General features: G+C 36.3%; 1 protein-coding gene across 2 annotated transcripts; it reads right to left on the bottom strand.

Annotated features, from left to right (window-relative positions):
* Nucleotides 1-15,354: 15,354 nt before the first annotated feature.
* Nucleotides 15,355-21,974, bottom strand: LOC131952651 (uncharacterized). Of its 2 annotated transcripts, XM_059315413.1 has the most exons (7): nt 21,921-21,974; nt 20,805-20,912; nt 17,507-17,548; nt 17,005-17,088; nt 16,849-16,896; nt 16,555-16,730; nt 15,355-16,459 (listed from the first exon to the last, which is right to left on the bottom strand). In XM_059315413.1, exons 1-7 carry the CDS (start codon nt 21,939-21,941, stop codon nt 16,444-16,446), a joined length of 495 nt encoding a protein of 164 aa, XP_059171396.1. In that variant the 5' UTR covers nt 21,942-21,974; the 3' UTR covers nt 15,355-16,443. The 2 variants fall into 2 exon arrangements, with proteins under 2 accessions (XP_059171396.1, XP_059171397.1); XM_059315414.1 differs by lacking the exon at nt 17,507-17,548.
* Nucleotides 21,975-22,574: the final 600 nt, after the last annotated feature.

Below are 22,574 nucleotides of genomic sequence, written 5' to 3'. Positions count from 1 at the left end.
TAAGCTAATTTTTCCGGTTTGGCTCGTTGTATTTATATGAACTTGGCCAGGCTTTTTTTTCAATATTGCTTGCTAAATCAAGTTGCCAAATAGTGTACGTTTTATTGTCTACATTGTTTATTTATAAAATATTTTTACCGGTATGTTGGTAATTATACTTATTCCTTTATGTGCTTTCCCAAGCAGGAACACCATTTTTAGTCTGTATAGTGGAATCGGATCTGAAGTGTAGTCTAATCACTTAAACAATTTAATTCCGCAAAAAATAAAGCGTTTCAGATCTTACACTTCCATAGCCGATGCACGAAAATTGAAGTGTATTTACAGATTGACAATAGTGTAACAGTTTCTACCTTTACCAACAGGCAACAAACCTTCGCAAACAATAACTCTCAACACATGCTCACTATGACACTGTATAAGTTTCAAATATGTTTCCCTATATATATATATATATATATATATATATATATATATATATATATATATATATATATATATATATATATATATATATATATATATATATGTGTGTGTGTGTATATATATATATATACATATATATATATATATATATATATAAATATATATATATATATATATATATATATATATATATATATATATATATATATATATATATATATATATATATATATATATATATATATATCGTATATTCTAAGACAAGTGATCTTTTTTCTAAATCTGGGCGACCGCCAATGCGTCAGCTACGTAGTAGGGCGCTCTCCTGAACCCAAGTTACACTACCTCAGGGCGCCGCGTAAGGTCCCTGGCTCGGTTAATCAACGAATGTCATCTGCCACCGTGTCAATATTATAGGGTGCTCTTTAAAACAAACGCGCCTGATTCAATTTAGTGAGCGACTATAACGTCCCATCTTATTCATTGTCTACCGCACTGTTTAGAACGAACGTAGACGCCATTTTGCTAACGGGAAAGCCCAGGGCGTCAAATCACACCCTGTAGGGGCGCCCAGAGGACGCACTGATTCAATATAGTCAACGGCTATTTTTGCCCATCGTGTCTTTAGCGTGTAGTCTTTTTTTAAACTAATGTAGGCGCCATAGTGCTCACAGAGGAGCCCGCGGTGCTTAAGGTCAAGCAATAGCCGGGGCACTGGCGGCTGCGCTTGTTGAAGTTTTAACGCTGAATATAGTAGTACCTCTTGTCCGCTATGCAGGATGTCCGATTAACGGATACCATGTGCTATGATAGTTGCTATGTAACTCTGAGCGCCAAACAGTGTATTTACAAAAATTGCACCCTCCCGGGCGCTGCCCATAATAAATTTTAATGTTTTTTTTTCGCAGAACCATTTTCAGTATTATTCACATCAACCCTCCAAAGTTTCATGTCACTCGGATGAATGGTCTCGAACCGCATCCAATTTTTATTTGTATATACCGTATACAGAGAAAATCGCACACTCGTTGAGTGCCGCCCTAGAGAAATAAAAAAAAAAAGATTTTTTTGCAGAAAAGCAATCGACTTTTTATTTTTTATATACTGTATATAGAAAAGAATCAAATCGCGTCATGTTGGGGCGCCACCCCTGCGAAAATTTAAAACATTTTCGCAGATACCTCTCCAAGAGTATTCTTAGAAACTTTCGAAAGTTTCATGGTGATCGGATGAAAAGTATAGTCATGCATAAAAAACAAACAGAAAGGCAGACAAACACATACACATATATTGCTTCAGTGTTTCTTCCAGACCTGTTTTCTCCGGGGGGGGGGGGGGGCACTTAAATTTTCGGAGGGGGGGGGGCGGTAGACTTTCTTCGGGAAGGGGGGCGGACACTGTTAAAAGTATATATTTTCAATATAAATTATATAAATTTCATTTCGTTCTGGGGGGGGGGGGGCGGTAGAATATTTCTCCTCCTCCCCCCCCCCCCACTTCCCCGCCCCGCCTCCCTCCCCGCTTCGCCCCGTCGCTAAGCCTCTGGATTACCTTGACTAAGTTGAGACACTTTCATACCAAGTCAATAATGCTGAGTTGAATTCTACGTGTAAAAAATAAAGCTGAGTTGAATTCACCGTGTAAAAAAAACAGGTGAATTTAGTTTAACTGCTTTAGATGGTGAGTTGAGGCTTGACGGAAAGAGATGATTACATTGATATTTACTTTTTTTATCACACGTACGCCTGAATCCCCCGCCCATCGCACCCCTACTCCTCGACACACCACAAAATATTTGATAGAGAGTTACTATAATGAAAGAGAAATGGTACATTCCAACTAGAACTAGATCTATAACTAGAAATTTGCCACACTGTTTGAAAACATGCCAAAGATGATGTTATCAGAGCTTACGATTATTTTTTTTTTAATCTGCCGTGCTGTGGGGGGGGGGGGGGGGGCAGGGTTATGGTCATTGACCATGACTAAGGCCTTGATTACGTGTAGTAAGTACATGATGGTTGAATGAGCAGTAAGAAATACAAGATGATTGAATATGGGCGGTAAAAAAATGATGACGGAATGAGGGGGGGGGGGGGGTGGGAATAATTGCTGTTTGGATAACTAAGCAACTCTTAATTTAAGTAAATCTGATCCGGTAAACAAAACAATATTATATATATATATATATATATATATATATATACATATATATATATATATATATATATATATATATATATATATATATATATATATATAATATATATATATATATATATATATATATATATATATATAAACTTTATAGCAACAAACTTTTAAATTCTCTGAAAATAAGTAAATAAAACTAGCGTTCGTACATAAACGCTATCATGAGATCTTTTAAATATTTTAGCAACCAAAGCTTGTATGAAAGAAAGCTAGTTTTATTTTCTTATTTTCAGTGCATTTAAAAGTTTGTTGCTAAAAAGTTTTTTTTAATTTGGAACAATTACGTATAATTCATTTTTTTTTTCTGTTTCCCAATTTATTCTAGTAGACGTTATCCGCGAAAGACTATAAACAACTATAAACATATCTATTCATTTATAAATCATGGTCCTTATGAGCAAGCTAGGTATGTATCTGTCATTTAGAGGTCTGTTACTTATGAGGTCGAACGGCTGAGTATCACTGATGCTTTCATTCACCAGTCATGACTGAAAGCGACTATGCGTTAGGAGTACGTTGTCTGCCCTTGATGACCTTTCATTTGTTTCTGTTTCTGCATTGATGTGTGGGTTGCGACGTATGTGCTTGACCGTGACCTTACGCTGTGTTTCTTCCATGCATCTCTTCGGGCATATGCTACGTCGCAGGTCAGCTCGTAGAAAATAAAACAACTGAATAGCGGCGTATGTTACGTCACGGGTCAGCTCGTGTATATTAATTGGCTAGTCGATTGCGGGTATACTTCTTTTTAAACATGTGTTTCTCAAACATGAATGTTCATTGGAGCTATTTCTCGATGTTAGCATACGTTGGTTGGCACCAAAATATTTTATTTATCTAACGCTGTTTACATCTGACTAAGTGCTGCCTTAATTTTTTTATTACCAGTTTTTTCGATACCATTTGCAAGTATTGTTTTCTTATGAATGGTGTTCACTATATGCCTGTTAGTTTTACATTTTAAAAATCTGGCATAATTGTATCTTGTGTCGTTTTTGTCTAATCTGCCGTTTTCACTGTTAAGCAGCAGTTTTTCCCCCCTAAAATGGGGGGGGGGGTGGGGAAGGTGCACTCTGTGTCAGTATCAGTGTCATCATGATGTATGCCTTTGAAAATTTTGAGTACTTAAAGCAATGTTTTCCACCAGTCATAAATACGTGGTGATCAATGCTTTTTACAAAGGGGACGACGTGGTCGAGTCGGTAAAGGTAAAGCTCATGGTTGCTAAACCGAAAAGTCTCGAGTTCGAACCCTCGGGCAGATGAGGCTCGTTAGCTGGGGCACTCTTCTAGGAGAGACAACTCCAAAATTAAACTACTGCTGCCTTGTAGTTTGTTCTTGGTTGGACAAAGGCTATGGAAGCAAATCCAAAAAGAAAAGCAGGCTGAAATCGGAGTCAATGGCCTCAATGGCGCATAACCAGATGATACGTAACGCTTAATTGTGTTGGAGGTGTGGTCGAGTCGGCAAAAAGCTCATGGTTGATAAATTCGAACAAAAAAGCCTCGAGTTCAAACCCACTGGCAGATAAATCTCGATCCCCTTCAACGCTAATAATTAAGAACGAAGAAGAAGAAGAAAAAGCTTTTTACAAGCTTTTATTTAACTTGCTTTTTCGTACTTTTGTCTGTCTTTCGGTTGTCCGTCACAGATCAAAACTGCTGAGCGAAATTTCAAACCCTTCTAATTGATTGATTTGTTTTAAACTTGCTATCTGACATCACATTTGACTTAATAGGATGACTAAATAGTTATTTTTTTAAAAATTTAATTAAAAATTTCTTAAATTAGTAGTACTACTATTCCGCATATAATACGCGCATTGCATGTTCATTTGTTGCGCAATAGTTTTTAGTCAAGAAACTCTATTGTATTTAAAAAAATAAAGTACTGAAAAAATGCACAAAAACATTCTAATAACAAGATTTTATGTTATAATGCACTAAAAAAATTTCTCGAAAAAAACTGGGAGAGCTTTAAGAAAATCAGGCTAATTAATTAAAACCAGAAGTTCGAGATACGCGTGGCATACGGCTCTGTGGGCTATAAGGCAGTAACGTAACTCTGCCTCCGTATCGGAGACTTCCTGTTGGATTTCATCACAGACATTGCTTCAGCCATCGGCTTCTCTCCCATGCTAGTTTGACGTTGATTTGTTGACGTTTCTGTTTCTGTGAGTTTTAAGAGGTGGGTTGTTAGCCCAAAACTATTTTTTTTAAACTTCGTCATTTCTCATTCTGAATATGGGGCCAAACAATTGCAGGTTTAAAAGTTTTTTTTTTTTATAAAAAACGTTTTTGATAACAAGCTTTTATGTAATAATACACTAAAAAGTAGAAATAAATTATACACTACTATTTAAATTACTATAAAGAAAAGCGTGGACCACTTTAGTATCTATTGGATACCATTACTAATATTTAGGAAGAGTAAAACGAAAACGAAACATGACGTCTCATAATCTAAAGCCGGGGGAGTGCACACAATAGTATGACGTCATTGATTCTCGAGTAAACATTGAATTAAAAAGCCAATTTTGTCTAATCTTAAAAGTGGTTTGCTTAATGAGTTCCTTTCATGCAATTCTTCGGGTAAGAACGTGTATGTCTACCCCCCCCCCCCCCCTCAAAAGAAATGACGTCATCGATACTCAAAAACACTGACATTACGTCCTAATTAATGTGTCTAATCTATTAATGTGTTTTGCGTGAAGAGTTTCTTTCATGTATTCTTCGGGTAGTGGTGAAGCCACACCCCTGGTAGACACACACAGACACACACACAGACATACGGACAAGATTGCAAAATTATGTTTTTCCTTATCAGTGATCGAGATTTGTAAAAATCTTTTTTTTTTTGCACGATTACAAGACTTTCTCTATACTTCGTATAAATCACAACAATAGAAAAGATACAGTATGCACGTTAAAAGAATTATTTTATAACTAAATGTTAACAATTTTATTAGCTGGTCCAAATAGCGGTCGTGGCTATTGGGAACCGGGTTCGAATAGATGCATCATTTATAGTTAACGAGCCGGCCCGCGGCATAACATACGCCGCTATTTAGTTGTTGTTTTTTCTACTTTTCAGTAATTCATAATTTGTGAATTCGACAGTACCAACGCTGACACTGAAAATATTTCTTTAAAACACTTTAAGTAGCTCGTTAAGGACCATAACCCACCACCCCCCCCCCTTCCTTCCCCCCCCCCCCCCCCCACGTTTAAAATCATTTCAAACTAAATTATCTGCCCCTAATAGCCGTCACTAAACCCAACTCCACGGAGGTAAACAGAGCGTGAACCACAGCTCACTAAGATCATGTAGGGGTGGGGATGGTAGGGAGCGCGCTTGCAGCTTGTTTTCTAACGGCTCGCAGAAGAGAATTATATATATACGAGCCGGCCCGCGGCATAACATACGCCTCTATTTAGTTGTTTCTAATTTTCAATAATTCATAATTTGTGAATTCGACAGTACCAACGCTGACACTGAAAATATTTCTTTAAAACACTATAACCCCCCCCCCCTTCCTTCCCTCCCCCCTCCCCCCCCCCCCCCTACGTTTAAAATCGTTGGCTCTGCTTGTAAACATTTAGAGTGAACACAGCTCACTAAAACCATGTAGGGGTGGGGAGGTAGGGAGAGCGTTTGCAGCTTGTTTTCTAACGGCTCGAAGAAGAGAATTTTATATATAGAAGATATAGATAGATAGATATTATATAAAATAATAAATCAGACACGCATCTATCTATAAATCTAGTCTTATTAGCATTTTAAAAATATGTGATAAACAAATAATTATTTTAGCGCAAAGAAATATTTTTTTAATAAAATTAAAACAATGTTAGATCTAGTCTATAAAGTGCTGTTGTTTTTTTTGTTGTTTTTTTTTTTTTTTTTTTTTTTTTTTGGAAAAAAAAAAGGCACCGGTACTCGGTGATGGATTGCCTAACTTTTAAATACTAGTTGCTGCATGAAAAGAAATCTTGTGATTTACATAGATGTGCCGACCAAAACTTTTTTTTTCAAATATCATTGTTTAAAACTTTGAGTTTAAAAAGTTTCCAAAAAGGCGCCACTTTGCTAAAAATGGCCAGAGGGGGAGCGGTCGCTCCCCCTGCTCCCCCCCCCTGCGTACGCTACTGAGCTCAAGGTAGTTGTTTAGATACATAGTCACAGATTTGGTTTATTGCTAGGGGAAATAGAGGTAGGAGACCTTCTCTGGAATTTACCAAATATTTTGTCATAGAGATTTTGCACATTTTTCTCGAATTCATCATTAACCTGACACGTGTAGTACTAGTTACATTTAATCCTTTGTGTTGCAGATTGTTACTAGCACATTCATAACAGAGCTGATAGGGAGTTTTTTTAATTGGTATCATCTTTAATCAAAAGTGCAGATTAAACTAACTTTCACATGCAGAGGATAATGAGGCCTACCCAACGAAAAAAATTTTCATTGACCAGTGCATATGCTATTTAACTTTATGTTCTTAAATCGTGAAAATAACTAGTCAATAAAAATGTAAACTTAACCAGTATAAACATATAACCAAACGCCTCTAATGCTGAATTAATAAGAACACATGTTTGCTTCAATACAAGCTTGTATTTCAACAAGCTTACGGGAACTTAGAAATGTAAATCATTATATTTTTGTATAAAGTGCTGAAGGATTTTTGTATTTTGTTTTTTAGGCTATTTGTCTTATCATAGAGGAAAAATTTTCAACAGAAGCCATTGAAGCTTCTAAAAAAGTAAATAAAGAAAAGGTAAGTTTACATACTTTTTTGTATAAAGCATTACAAATTGTTTTAAATAACATTAGGCTGTCATGGATTAACTACAGTTATCCATTTTTTCTACTTGTTAGTACTGTGAAATTTAAACATAAAGGCTATTTTTTTAAAGGCCGTGAAATGGTACCATAATAGAATTTGCTTAATTTTGACAGAAGTTAAAGATAAGTACCAGTACGTTGCAGGGCATCCATGAGTTTATTCAGCTCTAATGGGTACCTTGTTCCAGTATGGCTAAGTAAAGATAGCTGGGCTTAGAACTGTCCCTTTACATGGTGATGTGATAACAGATGAATATTACCTCATCTGCCCCATATATTGCTGGTATGAGAGGGAACTTGACTTTTTATGTTTCTGGTGTTATGTTTGTATGAGGATGTTTAGCCTCACATTTTATTTCTTGTTGTTTGGACTTCAGAAATATTTTTTTTACCTCTAGGATGAGCATATACCCCTGGAAAAAACAGAGCTGTGATTTGAAGCCGGAGGTATGAGATTTGCAACTTAGAATTATAAAGCTAAAAAATCAATGTGATCAGTCTAAAATGCTTCTTTTGCCTTTGAAAACATAACCTTCAGCCTTTTTTTTTTTGAAAAAAAAATGTTTACAATTTTTATTTTAAACCCAAAGTTTTTGTGTGTGTATAAATTATATACATTATCGGTTTTTTGTAAATAGACATTATCTATGTTCGCAGACTATATAATAAACGATGCTGCAAAGATTTTACGGCTCCTTCACTTACGAGATCTGAGAGACTTGCAGGCAAAGATCAATTCAGCAATTGTGGCTGTACAAGGGATCACAGCCAATCCAAAAACTGATACTAAACTTGGAAAAGTGGGCAGATAGAACAAATATAAGCCAAAATCTTACTAATGCATCAGTTGATTTGACTCTTTATTGTTTTAGCTAGTCTCTTTAGTCAGGTTCTAATTACTAATAACCCCCGCCCTCCTAAATACATGATTTAACCCTTATCCTTCCATTATTGTCATGTGAAAGTCTTTTAGAGCAGTTGTAACAAGGACATTAAAGCACGAGAAAAATGGCCCGTTGAGGAAGGATACACTGGGCGCTAGGTTGATAGTGCTGTCTCTTTTCTCTAAACTAAAACCAACCCACCCCCCACACACACCACCCCCCCACCTCCACCCCCACCCCCCACCACCCACCCACCCCACACACCACCCCCCCCCACCCCCCAAAAAAACATGTCTACCGTCCCATTCAACGAAATATAATTATATACTTTTTCCAGTGTCCGCCCCCTCCCCGAAAATTCTACCCCGCCCCCGAAAATTTCAAGTACCCCCCACCCCTCTCCGGGGAGGAAAAAGTCTGAAAGAAACACTGGTGTCGCGCTTAGCCACTACGCGAAGAATTGCATTAAAGAAATTGCGAGAAAACCATTTTTTAGATTAGACACATTAATTAGGCGGTAATTTTATTATAGAGTATCGATGAGGAAACCACCCCACCCCCACCCCCACCCCCCCATCCCCCACCCCCCACTCCCAAAAAAAAAACATGTCTACCGTCCCATTCAACGAAATATAATTATATACGTTTTCCAGTGTCCGCCCCCCTCCCCGAAAATTCTACCCCCCGCCCCCGAAAATTTCAATTACCCCCACCCCTCTCCGGGGAGGAAAAAGTCTGAAAGAAACACTGGTGTCGCGCTTAGCCACTACCTGAAGAATTGCATTAAAGTAATTGCAAGAAAACCACTTTTTAGATTAGACACATTAATTAGGCGGTAATTTTATTATAGAGCATCGATGAAGAAATTTCTTTTGAGTTGGGGAGGGGGGGGGGGGGGCTCAGACGTTCTTACGCGGGGGTGGGGCTTCGCCCCTACCCGAAGAATTGTATGCAAGAAACTCTTCACGCAAACCATTTAGATTAGACAACACTTCCTTTTTATTCAATGTTTACGCGATAATCAAAGACGTCATTATATTACTGTGTGCACTTTCCGCCATGAGATTATTTTCAACTCTACGCTAAATGTGTCGACGTCATACTTCGTTTTTATTTTGCTTGTGTTTTCTCTAGAGCGTTCTTGTCAGACAGAATTTTTGCTTATGTTTTCTCTAGAGCGTTCTTGTCAGACAGAGCGTTCTTGTCAGACAGACAGATAGATAGATAGATAGATACACAGACAGCGAAACTATTAGTATTAATACCACCGCCTTCCATATTTAAAATAGATCCAGCCTGCCACTGAGTAAATTGCTCATGTTCAAAATTTAATGCAAGATTATGCAGAGGCGTAGCGACCCCTCCCGGCGCCCGGGGCGAACTTTCAGTTTGGCGCCCCCCCCCCCATATATATATATATATATATATATATATATATATATATATATATATATATATATATATATATATATATATATATATATATATATATATATATACTAGCCGTCCCGGCCAGGCCCTGCTCTGGCTTCTGTGAAAAACCTTTCTGTTAAAGACCATTACGTGTATGTTTAGTTATCATCATAAACCCGGCATTGCCCACCCAAACTAAAACCAACCAAAACCAAAATAACAAAACGCAAATAAAAGCTAACACAATTACAAATACAAACGAAAACAAAAACCTAACAACAAACCAACCACAACCACAAACACCAATACGAACACAAAGAAAAAAACAAACAAAAAAGCAAATGAAAACAAACCAAATCCAAACGCAAAACCAACCACAAACACAAACCCAAAGCAAAAAACACAAACGTAAAAGCAAACGAAAACAAACCAAATCCAAACGCAAAACCAACCACAAACACAAATACAAACACAAACCCAAAGAAAATAAAACACAAACGAAAACGAAAAAATAAAGAACAAAAACGAACCAAATCAAAACGCAACCCCTAACGCAAACCCAACCTAAACACAAAGAAAACACTAACGCGAACATAAACGCAAAGTGCTCACGGGGCTGAATCGCCTGCTTCAGCTTAATAAACGACTATAGTACCCCAACTTATTCATAGTCTTTTGCACTCACTTTAATGAACGTAGGCGCGAAACCGAACACGGGAGGCCCGGGACCCTAAATAGCACCCTGTCTGGGCGCCAGAGGACGCACCATGACGTCACCGCCTGATTGAACTTAGTAAACGACTATAGTACATAACTTATCGATAGTCTTTTGAACTCACGCGAACGTAGATACCCTAGCGTACACCGGAAGGCCCCGGGCGCCAAATAGCACCCTGTCGGGGTGCCGGAGGACGCCCGGATTTGATTCACTTAAAGACTATAGTAACCTTTCTTATCCATAGTCTATCGCACTGTTCAAAACAAAAATTATGCAGCATAGCGCTCACATGATAGCCCAGGGTGCCAAATCGAACCGTGCAGGGGCGCCGGCGGACGCGCCTGTTTCAAAGTAGTGAACGAAAATGATAATACTCCAAGCTTATCCGTAAATGGAAAGAAATAAACATATAGGATTCGTAGGACCTGGCTCATTAAATGTTATTGATTTTTAAAAAAATAATTATTCAACAGTGTATAGAATAAATAAAAGGCAGTGTTAAAAATACCTAACGAGATTGCACTTAATCAATCCCCGCTAATTATGTAATTATTTTTTTTTTCTTAACACCAAAACAAAGTAATAATAAAAAGTAAATTCTTTCTTCTTAATGATTTTTTTTTAAAGGGAAGTAACTGTGCAGTCAATACATCTCCGACACAATTTTAGAAATTTTATAAACGTCGATACACTTTTTAAAAATTTTATGTCATGCACATAATTGAAATTTATTCTTCCAAGTACATGGAATGAAAATTGTTTTTAATGTAGTTCGATAGTAATTTTTTAACTCATAAATTTAGACAACTGCGCACGATAATTGATCTAACACTTAAATCCGTAGAAATGCCAACGACAAACTTGTCACATACAGAACTGAGCTTTATATATTAGACTAGCCGTCCCGGCCAGGCCCTGCTCTGGCTTCTGTGAAAAACCCTTCTGTTAAAGACCATCACCTGTGTGTTTAGTAATCATCATAAACCCGGCATTGCCCACCCAAACCACAACCAACCAAAACCAAAACAACAAAACGCAAACATAACGCTAACACAATTACAAATACAAACGAAAACAAAAACTTACAACAAACCAACCACAACCACAAACACCAATACGAACACAAAGAAAAAAGCAAACGAAAACAAACCAAATCCAAACACAAAACCAACCACAAACACAAACACAAACCCAAAGAAAAAAAACAAACGAAAAAGCAAACGAAAACAAACCAAATACAAACGCAAAACCAACCACAAACCCAAAGAAAAAAAACACAAAAGAAAAAACAAACGAAAACAAACCAAATCCAAACGCAAAACCAACCACAAACCCAAAGAAAAAAAACACAAAAGAAAAAACAAACGAAAACAAACCAAATCCAATCGCAAAACCAACCTCAAACACAAATACAAACACAAACCCAATGAAAATAAAACACAAACGAAAACGAAAAAAGAAAGAACAAAAACGAACCAAATCAAAACGCAACCACTAACGCAAACCCAACCTAAACACAAAGAAAACACTAACGCGAATATAAACGCAAAGTGCTCACGGGGCTGAATCGCCTACTTCAACTTAATAAACGACTATAGTACCCCAACTTATTCATAGTCTTTTGCACTCACTTTAATGAACGTAGGCGCGAAACCGAACACGGGAGGCCCGGGACCCCAAATAGCACCCTGGTTGGGCCGCCAGAGGACGCACCATGACGTCACCGCCTGATTGAACTTAGTAAACGCCTATAGTGCATAACTTATTTATAGTCTTTTGAACTCACGCGAACGTAGATACCATAGCGTACACCGGAAGGCCCGGGGCGCCAAATAGCACCCTGTCGGGGTGCCGGAGGACGCCCGGATTTGATTCACTTAAAGACTATAGTAACCTTTCTTATCCATAGTCTATCGCACTGTTTAAAACAAAATTATGCAGCATATTATAGCGCTCACATGATAGCCCAGGGTGCCAAATCAAACCGTGCAGGGGCGCCGGCGGACACGCCTGTTTCAATTTAGTGAACAAAAATGATAATACTCCAAGCTTATCCGTAAATGGAAAGAAATAAACGTATATGATTTGTAGGACCTGGCTTATTAAATGTTATTGATTTTTAAAAAAAAATAATAATTATTGAACAGTATGTTCAGTGTATAGAATAAATAAAAGGCAGTGTTAAAAATACCTAACGACATTGCACTTAATCAATCCCCGCTAATTGTGTAATTATTTTTTTTTTCTTAACACCAAAAACAAAGTAATAAAATGTTAATTCTCTCTTCTTATAAGGATTTATTTTTCATTAAAGGGAAGTAACTTTGCAGTCAATACATTTCCGACACAATTTTAGAAATTTTATAAACGTCGATACACTTTTTAAAAATTTTATGTCGTGTTCATAATTGAAAATTATTCTTCTAAGTAAATGGAATGAAAATTGTTTTTAAAGACTTTCAATGGTAATTTTTTGACTCGTAAATTTAGACTTTGAGCACGATAAAAAATCTAACACTTAAATCCGTAGAAGTGTCAACGACAAACTTTTTTTTTTGCCACACGTTACAGAACTGAGCTTTATATATTAGATATGTGTGTGTGTGTGTGTGTGTGTGCGACAGTCTGGAAAAAAAATTAACAATTACGCTGATTGTCGTTCCCTAAAACTTCACTGGACGTCAATTAAATTCCCCTTAAAATGCCGAAACGAATAAATTAGAAAATCTAAAGAGCTTAGAACAGTGGGCTCCATCGAACCCGAGAGGTTCGGTAATTCATTCTCAGGGCTTCCGTTGAGGTTAAGACATACACCCGACTCATAGGATTCACGATCAGATTTTGTCATTTTGGACGATACAACTATTAAGGAGGGTTCGGTGATTGCGCATATGAAACTGACGGGGTTCGGTACTCCAAAAAGTTAAGAACCACTGTTTAGAGTGTATTTTGTAGAAGGTGCAAACCTTATTTGGTCTTCTTTTGGTCGTGTCTTTAGAACAATTTCGATAATAGTAGGCCAATATTGCAACTTTGAATTATCAGTTAGGTTGAACAAAGTAATAATCAGTACAATATATTAATTGTCTTCTCTCTTAAAATTTTGGCAAAAAGTGTCGCTTCCCATCCACCCGCTCCGACAGTCTGCTATTTTACTGATCGGATGGCGATACAAGAATCCGTTATATTCATTTCTCTTTAATGCAGTGATACAGGCAAGATGTAATGCAATCATGTAAAAGTATCTTATCTCTCACGATCAAGTTGAGAGAATCGTAAGAATCGCACAAAGAACTAGTTGCGTTATTACTTAGCAAAACTGAGTAGTGAAATCGTACATTAAGTGTTAATACAATTGATTTCTTTTCTAAGTGTGAAAAGAGTTATCTAGCAACCGATCCAGTACAAATCCTGCGTTTTTTATTAGTGAAAAAGCGCCCAGACATCTTGGACAAAAATGGTATAGCGGATTTTAAACGTCACTAACTCATTTTTATGTTACACAATCGTAAAATACGCTTTAGGTCAATGGGTTTCTTTTCTGAGTGATATCTGTTATTTATTCCTTAATCCGGTGTGAATTTTTCCGATTTTAGTCTTCGAAAAAGCGCCCCCACCCCCTTCCCCATCTACGAAAGCTGGAAAGCTGTTTTTCCTGTTACTGTTTCTTAAAGATGTATGTTTTACAGTTACACAATCAAGGTAGAAAACAGTTAAATCAGTATGCAAAGGCTCTCAGCCGTTAAATTTCTTTACTTTGACTGTTAATAATTCAAAACTGCAGCTTAAAATGAGCTTTTAATTTATTTTTTCTACCCCTTTTGGCACCCCCCTAGGCTCGGCGCCCGGGGCGGCCGCCCTCCCCTAGCTACGCCTCTGAGATTATGTGCTGTATGAGATTCTGATTTGTACCTGGTAGTTGCAACATATAATTTGTAGGGTGTCAGTTTAAGTTTATTACACTTGTGTGTATATATACAATGGCATTTGAATTTTTGTGTTTTATGCTCTATGAGTAATGTTTTCATTACTGGTAAAAGATTTACTTATTAAGTTTGTTGTTGATATACATATATAATTCTTTTTGAATACATTTGCTTGTTCAAACAATCTTTATAGTCCATTTTTATTACCTGATGTGATCTTTGTATATATTTTATGTATTTTGTTGTAGCTCTTCCCTACAACCACAGGATACTGCTTTATTTTAGTACTTCTTACCCTTTTTACACCATGAAATTGTAGACTGATTTTGTGTGGACAGCAATGAGTTGTCAAATCTAATTTGTGAATGTGTATTGTGTTTTTTAAATAATCAAATCAACCCCCTAAAGGTTTCTCACATCCACACTGCCACAAATAATTGTACAAAATGAAAACTTTTAATACAAATGCTTGTAAATTTAATACACTTATTTTGACAATGTCTACTTTATCAGTTACGCTGGATGAAGAGATGAGTGTATCAATATGTAAACTTTAAAAAGTGTAGCATACATATGGTATACATGTGTATTTACAACATTGAGTCATACAGCTACTTTATAAATATCAAAGCATTCTGTTACAACATACATATCTTTATGTCAGTCTGAATAGTACTTTATAAATTTAATAACATCCTCATCACACAAACCATTCCCTTCTCAAGCACCTTTTGCAGCTAGTAAATTATCAAGTGAAAATAATACTTTATATTGAATAGAATACATATGAATTTCCATGTAAATATTAAAAAAAAAAGCTACCCTCATTTAAATAAGACTTGTTTTAAAGTTGTTAGTTTAAATAAAACTAGCTTATTTGTTTTAACAAAACAAAACCAATTTTAGAACTAAAAACTAATTCCTAGTAAAACTACGAACATTGCATAATTATTTAAATTTTTAAAGTGTAATTTTAAATGAATGTTTATTTAAAAATGACTAAAATATTTACTAATCCTACAATAGAAAAGTAATATTTTATTGAGTTAAAAAAAAGTTTTCTAGCAGCAAACTATAGACCTCGGCTATGCCTATGCATTTTGTCACAGGCAACTGGATATCTAAAGATGAAATACAAAACTATAATTTTTGATTGTCATTAAATCAGAGCAGTGAAACAATTTCTAGATGAAAAGTAACACAAAAAACATCACAATACTACATTGTCATGGTCACATTCTGAATTACAGTCACAATTTGAAGTAAGTCTACTTTCATAGATTTAATTACTTCCACATTTAATCCATGACAGTTTTTATCTTTAATTGAATGGAAGTGCATGAAGCAGAAAAGTTTGTGAAGAAAGACAACAAGCGTTATGAAATGATTTGAGAAAAAATAAAAAATAGCCTCAGCTATAAAGGTTGAAAGATCTCAATTATTCAACTCTAGAGAAACAACTGTAAAATATTTCATTGATCACTACATGGTGAGTAAATGGTTTTTGTACACACCCTATGAGCGCAAATAACTTAAATAAAAATAAAACATCAAATGAACCAAAATAATGGCAAAAATGAGATATAGAAAAAAATGGAAATAAACATGAAATAATGTTAATATTCCTACCTGTAATGCTACATAGTTAGTCTATGTACTCGTTTATGTATAAAAATAAAATTGTTCTATTTGGCTACCAGGATTTTAGTTAAGATTTTGTAGTTTTAAAAGGGAAATTAGTGTGTAATTTTTGTGACCTTGGGGGTCTGTTCCTGGTTTTCGTACCATTACAATGTACGAGGTGTTGAAGGTGTGTAATTCGTTAAAGGTGTGAAGGAGTAGGAGGCTTAAATCTTTCAGTTTTAATGAAGTTCTGTTGTCAGGCAGGGAAATAACCAGTACAGGGAAATAACTAAGATTTGTTACCGCTGTGTATTTAGTTTTATATATTAACAGGCTATGACAATTACTTGGCATTAAGGGAGTAGTACACAGACGACAGCCCTTTTTTATTCACTTTTTGGTGAGCCTGGAAAGGAAAACAAAACAATTTGAAATTTACTTAGTCGCACATACATATCGATGCCCATGATGTAGTAGCAGGTAGATGGTTTCAATACATACCTTAATATAAGGTCAGACAGTTGCTCCTTGTCGAAGGTTACGACAGCTGAAACGGAGTTTTCCCCTTCTTCAATATTCATGCTATTTGTTTTTTGCTCTTCATGCGTCTTCTTTGGCTGGAAATGTGTCTCTGCGAATCTCTTGCGAAGTTTTCTTTTTTTTCTTTTATTTTCCTCCTTAAATAATAAAATGTGATTATTTTATAAACTACAGTAAATAATAAATCGTGCACTAAACTGGTTCCTTTACCACGTAACATTTTTCGTAAAACTATCGCTCTTGCTAAAAAATTACCGTTTTTCTTAGACTTGTGGAACTTGGCCCAGGTTGGGGTCCTACCAGCTAAGAATACAGTAAGAAATTGTTATAATTGTCTGGTTTTTTTTTTTTCGCTCTTAAGGTTTTATGTCTATTAGTCGTAAAAGCTAGTCACGTAATACTAGGTCTTACATTTTTTTTTCCTGCTTTCTGGCTGCCCGGGCTTGCTTCTTCAAGCTGACAATTATGGCTTGCTGTTTCGACTTTTTCCTTTAACTAAGAATGCAGTAAGATATTGTTATAATAGTTGTCTTGTTTTTTTTTTTCGTCTTTAAGCAAGGGAGTGGTTTATGTGCTATATATATATATATATATATATATATATATATATATATATATATATATATATATATATATATATATATATATATATATATATATATATATATCATATATATCTATATCTATATAGCATATATGCAGTGTTTCTTCCAGACTTTTTTCTCCGGGGTGGGGGGGGGGGGGCTGTAGACATTCTACGGGAGGGGGCGGCGGACACTGTTAAAAGTATATATTTTCTATATAAATTATATAGATTTCATATCGTTCGGGGGGGGGGGGGGGCTTCAAGAGATGCCTGGAATAAACTACATATATGACAGGCTAAAACATATTTACATCTAGTTATACATACTTTTTTAATCAATTTTTCTTGATTTTCAATCTTTTCCATTAGCTATGGACAAAGCAAAAGGTAAAGACATATTTACAAAAATGTTGAGAAATAGATTTATACCCATTGAATATAGATCTAAATAATGGATAGGCCTACTCCGTGATTAATCAATGGGATAGATTTCGGCTACACGTGTACGATGGAAGGCCATACTTATAAATACCTACGAGAATATATGTCAGTAGAACATTACCGACGGGAATGTAGGACACACGTATTGAAGAAAAAAGGATACAGGGGAAAAAGAGTCAAATTTTTAAAATTTGAAACGTTCAATCCTTAAAACAATTTTCATTCATACCCACACACCCAGCACTTGGAGTTGTGTACAAATATGTCACCCTGTACCACATCTTGTAGCCCCTTTGGATTTGCTTAATTAAACTTTACTGTTTCATTGATGAGTGTCCTTTGAAAAGCATCTCGCTCTCATCTGTGCAATGAATTCTGTTAGTGAGCCTTAAATGCTGAAAAATGCTTGATCTTGAAAAAATAATTGATATGAAGATTTTAACAGAATTTTAAAGTAGGCATACCCGTCTCATTGCAAAAATGGGACCACATGATTAGCCATTTTGACTTAAAAACACTAAAAGCACTTAGGTACAAGAGATGGTAACCGAAATAACACTGCAGGCTCAAAAAAGATCACCAGGCTTGACAAGTCGATATAAAGTTCGGTTTGATGAAGCACTGTTGCCAAATATATCAGCAAGTTCTTTATGTCAAGATGATCACAGATCAAATGTCCTTTCGTCAAGGTAGAGAGTGGAAACTGACCACTTCTGATCACCATCAATCAAATCCGATTCAGAATCATGAAGTCGATACACCATCCGTTTCATCCTCCTGCAACTCAGAGCAAATTTTGTCTGCTGTATCAACGTCTGATAGAAACTCCATGGAAATCTTTTCCTCAAATATAGTTCTTAGATGACATGATACCTGACAAAAAAGAAAAAAATATATATCTCGTCATGCTGATTAAAGTGAACTATTGAAATGCATAAACAGTAGCAAATAAAACGTGTGCATTTGTCTCATAATACATGTATAATAGAAGTTAATAGTCGGAATTACTATTACTATAAGATTTGACACAATCTATATTATATACTGAATATTTATAGCAGAACTATTTGGATTTCCAAATATTTTCTTTTTAAACGGAACCTGCATTTGAAATAAGAAACTAATTCACACGCTCTTCGGTAGGCCTATAAGCTAGAGTGGAGTGGTAGTACAGTATGCTCTCTAGGCATATCGCTACCACCCCCCCCCCCCCCCACCTGTCTAGTGAGCTGCTTACAAGAATAGAGCCCGTCGGATTGGTGACGGCTATTAGGGGCAGATAATTTGGTTTGTAAGCTATTTAAACTAAGGTGAGGTAATAACAAATTCTGCTAGATCTTTTCATTGTCGTATGTAAACCGTCGTCACGGACGGCTGCTTTCACGAGAGGGCGGGAGGGGGGGGGGGAATAATCGTCCTTCACGAGCTACTAATAGCGTTTTGAAGCAAAATATTTTCAGTCGCAGCATTGGTAGTGTTGAATTCATCTTTATATATAATTCTCTTCATGGATACCATAGAAAACATCACGCAGCTTAGCCACCAACCTCATCCCCCGCCTGTCAGATGAGCTGTGGTTCACCCCGAAAGTTTACAATCGTAGAGAGAGTTGGAATAAGTGACGGCTATTAGGGGCAGATAATTTAGTTTTTAAACTATTTGAAACTAAGGGGAGATAAAAAGTTCTGCTTGCTATTGTCATTGACGTCTGTAAGCGGCTGCTTTCACTGGACGGGGGTGGGGTGGCAGGGGGCGTGGTAGTGTCGAATTAACAAATTATGAATTGTTGATAGGTAGAAATAAAACAACTAGATAGCGGCGTATTTTTACAGCGCGGATCAACTCGTAGAATCTTACTTAAAAAGGGGTGGCGTTAGGTTACCGGTAGTTTAGTAAATACAAATATAACTTGATAATGTTAATCCTATTCTTAACCCACATTCTAACCCAAGTCCTACCATAGCTCTGACACCAATTTCCGACCATAAAACTAAATATGAAACAACAAACTACTGACAACCTAAAACGTCAATTCAACGTCAACTGGTTTGTTGCGACGCAATGCTGAACGTTTTAAAATCTCTCGTGCAGGAATGCGATCGTTGACCTTGTGTATGCACGTGGTTTAACACTAGCTTTCGTGAACCTCAAGATTCAAGATTCGATAGAATATTTTAACGTGCTAAAAATATGTAATAAATAAAACTGCTTACCTGACTATAGACGGCTTGGACTTGGAAAACTTGAAGTTGAGTCAAAATGTATGTGCGTAAGTATGTTGCACCAAAAACCAAAGTGCACGGATAGCCAGTGGCGTAGGCAGGGAGGGGTGGGGTTGGGAGGTGGGGGGGGTCATAACCCCCCATAGACCCCTCGGTACATATATAAAGTATGAGGGAGGGTGTAAATCGAAAGTTTGAGGGGGGGGGGGTGTAAACCAAAAGTTTGAGGGGGGGGGGTGCAAATCGAAAGTTTGAGGGGGGTGCAAATCGAAAGTTTGAGGGGGGGGGGGTTACAAATCAAAAGTTTGAGGGGATGCAGATCGAAAGTTTGTCCCCGGGTAAAAATTTGAACCCCCCCCCCCCCCATGAGACGATCCTGGCTACGCCACTGCGGATAGCTGCTGTGGAACAATTAGTGTTTTATACGATATCTCTCCCCCCCCCCCCCCCCCATCGAAAATATCTACACAGTACATGTTATTGAAATGGTCGACGTGAAAGGAGATTGAAAGTGGATTCTTGTGTACTTGGGTAGGGGGGGGGTAATTTTAAAAAATTCGGAAATAACGCGACTGGCAATGGGAAAAAAAACGTGCCTCTTTTTTTGGCATCTTCTAACCCGATGGCTTTTTCCAGTATTATAAATAAAAAGGTCTTTCATAAATTTAATCTTTAATGGCATACAATAGACACGACTACATGGACGACGACAGCCATGACGAAGACTTCCATACCCTCTCACGACAAGACAGACTAATTTTTAATATTCTCCCACACGTCACATCCTTACTTGCCTCGTCACATTCAACATCTTTTATTAATATAGCACATTCTACTACACACATACTCTCATGCGACAATTCACAACAATATGTACTTCGAGAAGGGGGGGGGGTAAATTTATTAAGTAACTTGAGAAACTGACGGCCCACATCGCGAATGGCAATAGAAAAAAAACTTACAAGCTGTAGAGTAGGCACAACATTGTGAGCTGCAGCTACGGAAGCTGTACACTCGGTAGCCTGGGGGTCTTCATACATTTCAGATTTGAAATCTGACTTCTGGGGTTCCTGTATTATAAATAAAGGTAAAGGTTAGAGGTATAACCCCCCCTATGGACCCCTCTGTAAAAAATGGAACGGAATCTTCTTTAAAATAAACCGGGAGTGATCTCCCCTAAACTTTCTCGAATATTCTTATATAAAACAACAGGGGATGGGAACTCGGGCTACAGACATGATTTTTAATCCATTTTAAATACTTAAAGTTTTAAAAATAGAATAGAATCTCGTAGACAAATTAATTGCACACCAAGTGAACGCGAAATAAAAAAGCGCATAATAGTGCGCAATATTATTATTACTTTTAAAATTTACATTAGTTTTTTGAGAAATCGGAAGTAGCGTAAAGTACTACTTCCAGTCAACGGAAATGACTCAAAATTTAATAGAAGGTAGAGAATTAGATCTTTTACTTACGTATGAAATTTCATTTATCTATCTGAAATAGTACTCAAGTTATAGGCTTTTGAAAAATTCAAAGTAGGAAAAGTACCACTTCCAGTTATCGGAAATCGCTCAAAAGTTGATACGGATCTACGATTTTGATTAAATACTTATATATGAAATTTCATCAACCTAGCTGTAACGGTACTCAAGTTATCGTGTTTACACACGGACAGACACACACACGGACAGACACACACACACACACACAGACATACGGACAAGATTGCAAAATTATGTTTTTCCGTATCAGTGAGGTGTAAAACGTCGAGATTTGTAAAAATCTCGATTTTTTTTTTTTGCACGATTACAATACTTTCTCTATACTACGTATATACGAGAAAGTAAAAACGGATGTTAGGTTACTGGTAGTTAACTAAATACACATGGCTTAATAGTAAATACACACATGGCTGGTTAATGTCAATGCTAATCCTGTCCCTAACCCTAACCCCAACCCTGGTCCTACCATACGCCTAACCCTCATTTCTAACAACCCAACACCCCTTTTTTAAAAGAAGATTCCATTATCGGACACCGGTATCTAGAATTATCAAAAACGGAAAAACTTACTAGATTTTTAGCGCAATCCATTGTAATAGGCCTAAGCTAATTTTTCCGGTTTGGCTCGTTGTATTTATATGAACTTGGCCAGGCTTTTTTTTCAATATTGCTTGCTAAATCAAGTTGCCAAATAGTGTACGTTTTATTGTCTACATTGTTTATTTATAAAATATTTTTACCGGTATGTTGGTAATTATACTTATTCCTTTATGTGCTTTCCCAAGCAGGAACACCATTTTTAGTCTGTATAGTGGAATCGGATCTGAAGTGTAGTCTAATCACTTAAACAATTTAATTCCGCAAAAAATAAAGCGTTTCAGATCTTACACTTCCATAGCCGATGCACGAAAATTGAAGTGTATTTACAGATTGACAATAGTGTAACAGTTTCTACCTTTACCAACAGGCAACAAACCTTCGCAAACAATAACTCTCAACACATGCTCACTATGACACTGTATAAGTTTCAAATATGTTTCCCTATATATATATATATATATATATATATATATATATATATATATATATATATATATATATATATATGTGTGTGTGTGTGTGTGTATATATATATATATATATATATACATATATATATATATATATATATATATATATATATATATATATATATATATATATATATATATCGTATATTCTAAG

Source organism: Physella acuta, unplaced genomic scaffold, assembly GCF_028476545.2.
Source record: "Physella acuta isolate Inbredline_101_S28 unplaced genomic scaffold, ASM2847654v3 ptg000883l, whole genome shotgun sequence".
NCBI classification, from domain to species: Eukaryota; Metazoa; Mollusca; class Gastropoda; family Physidae; genus Physella; species Physella acuta.
This window is presented reverse-complemented; position numbering and strand designations above follow the sequence as displayed.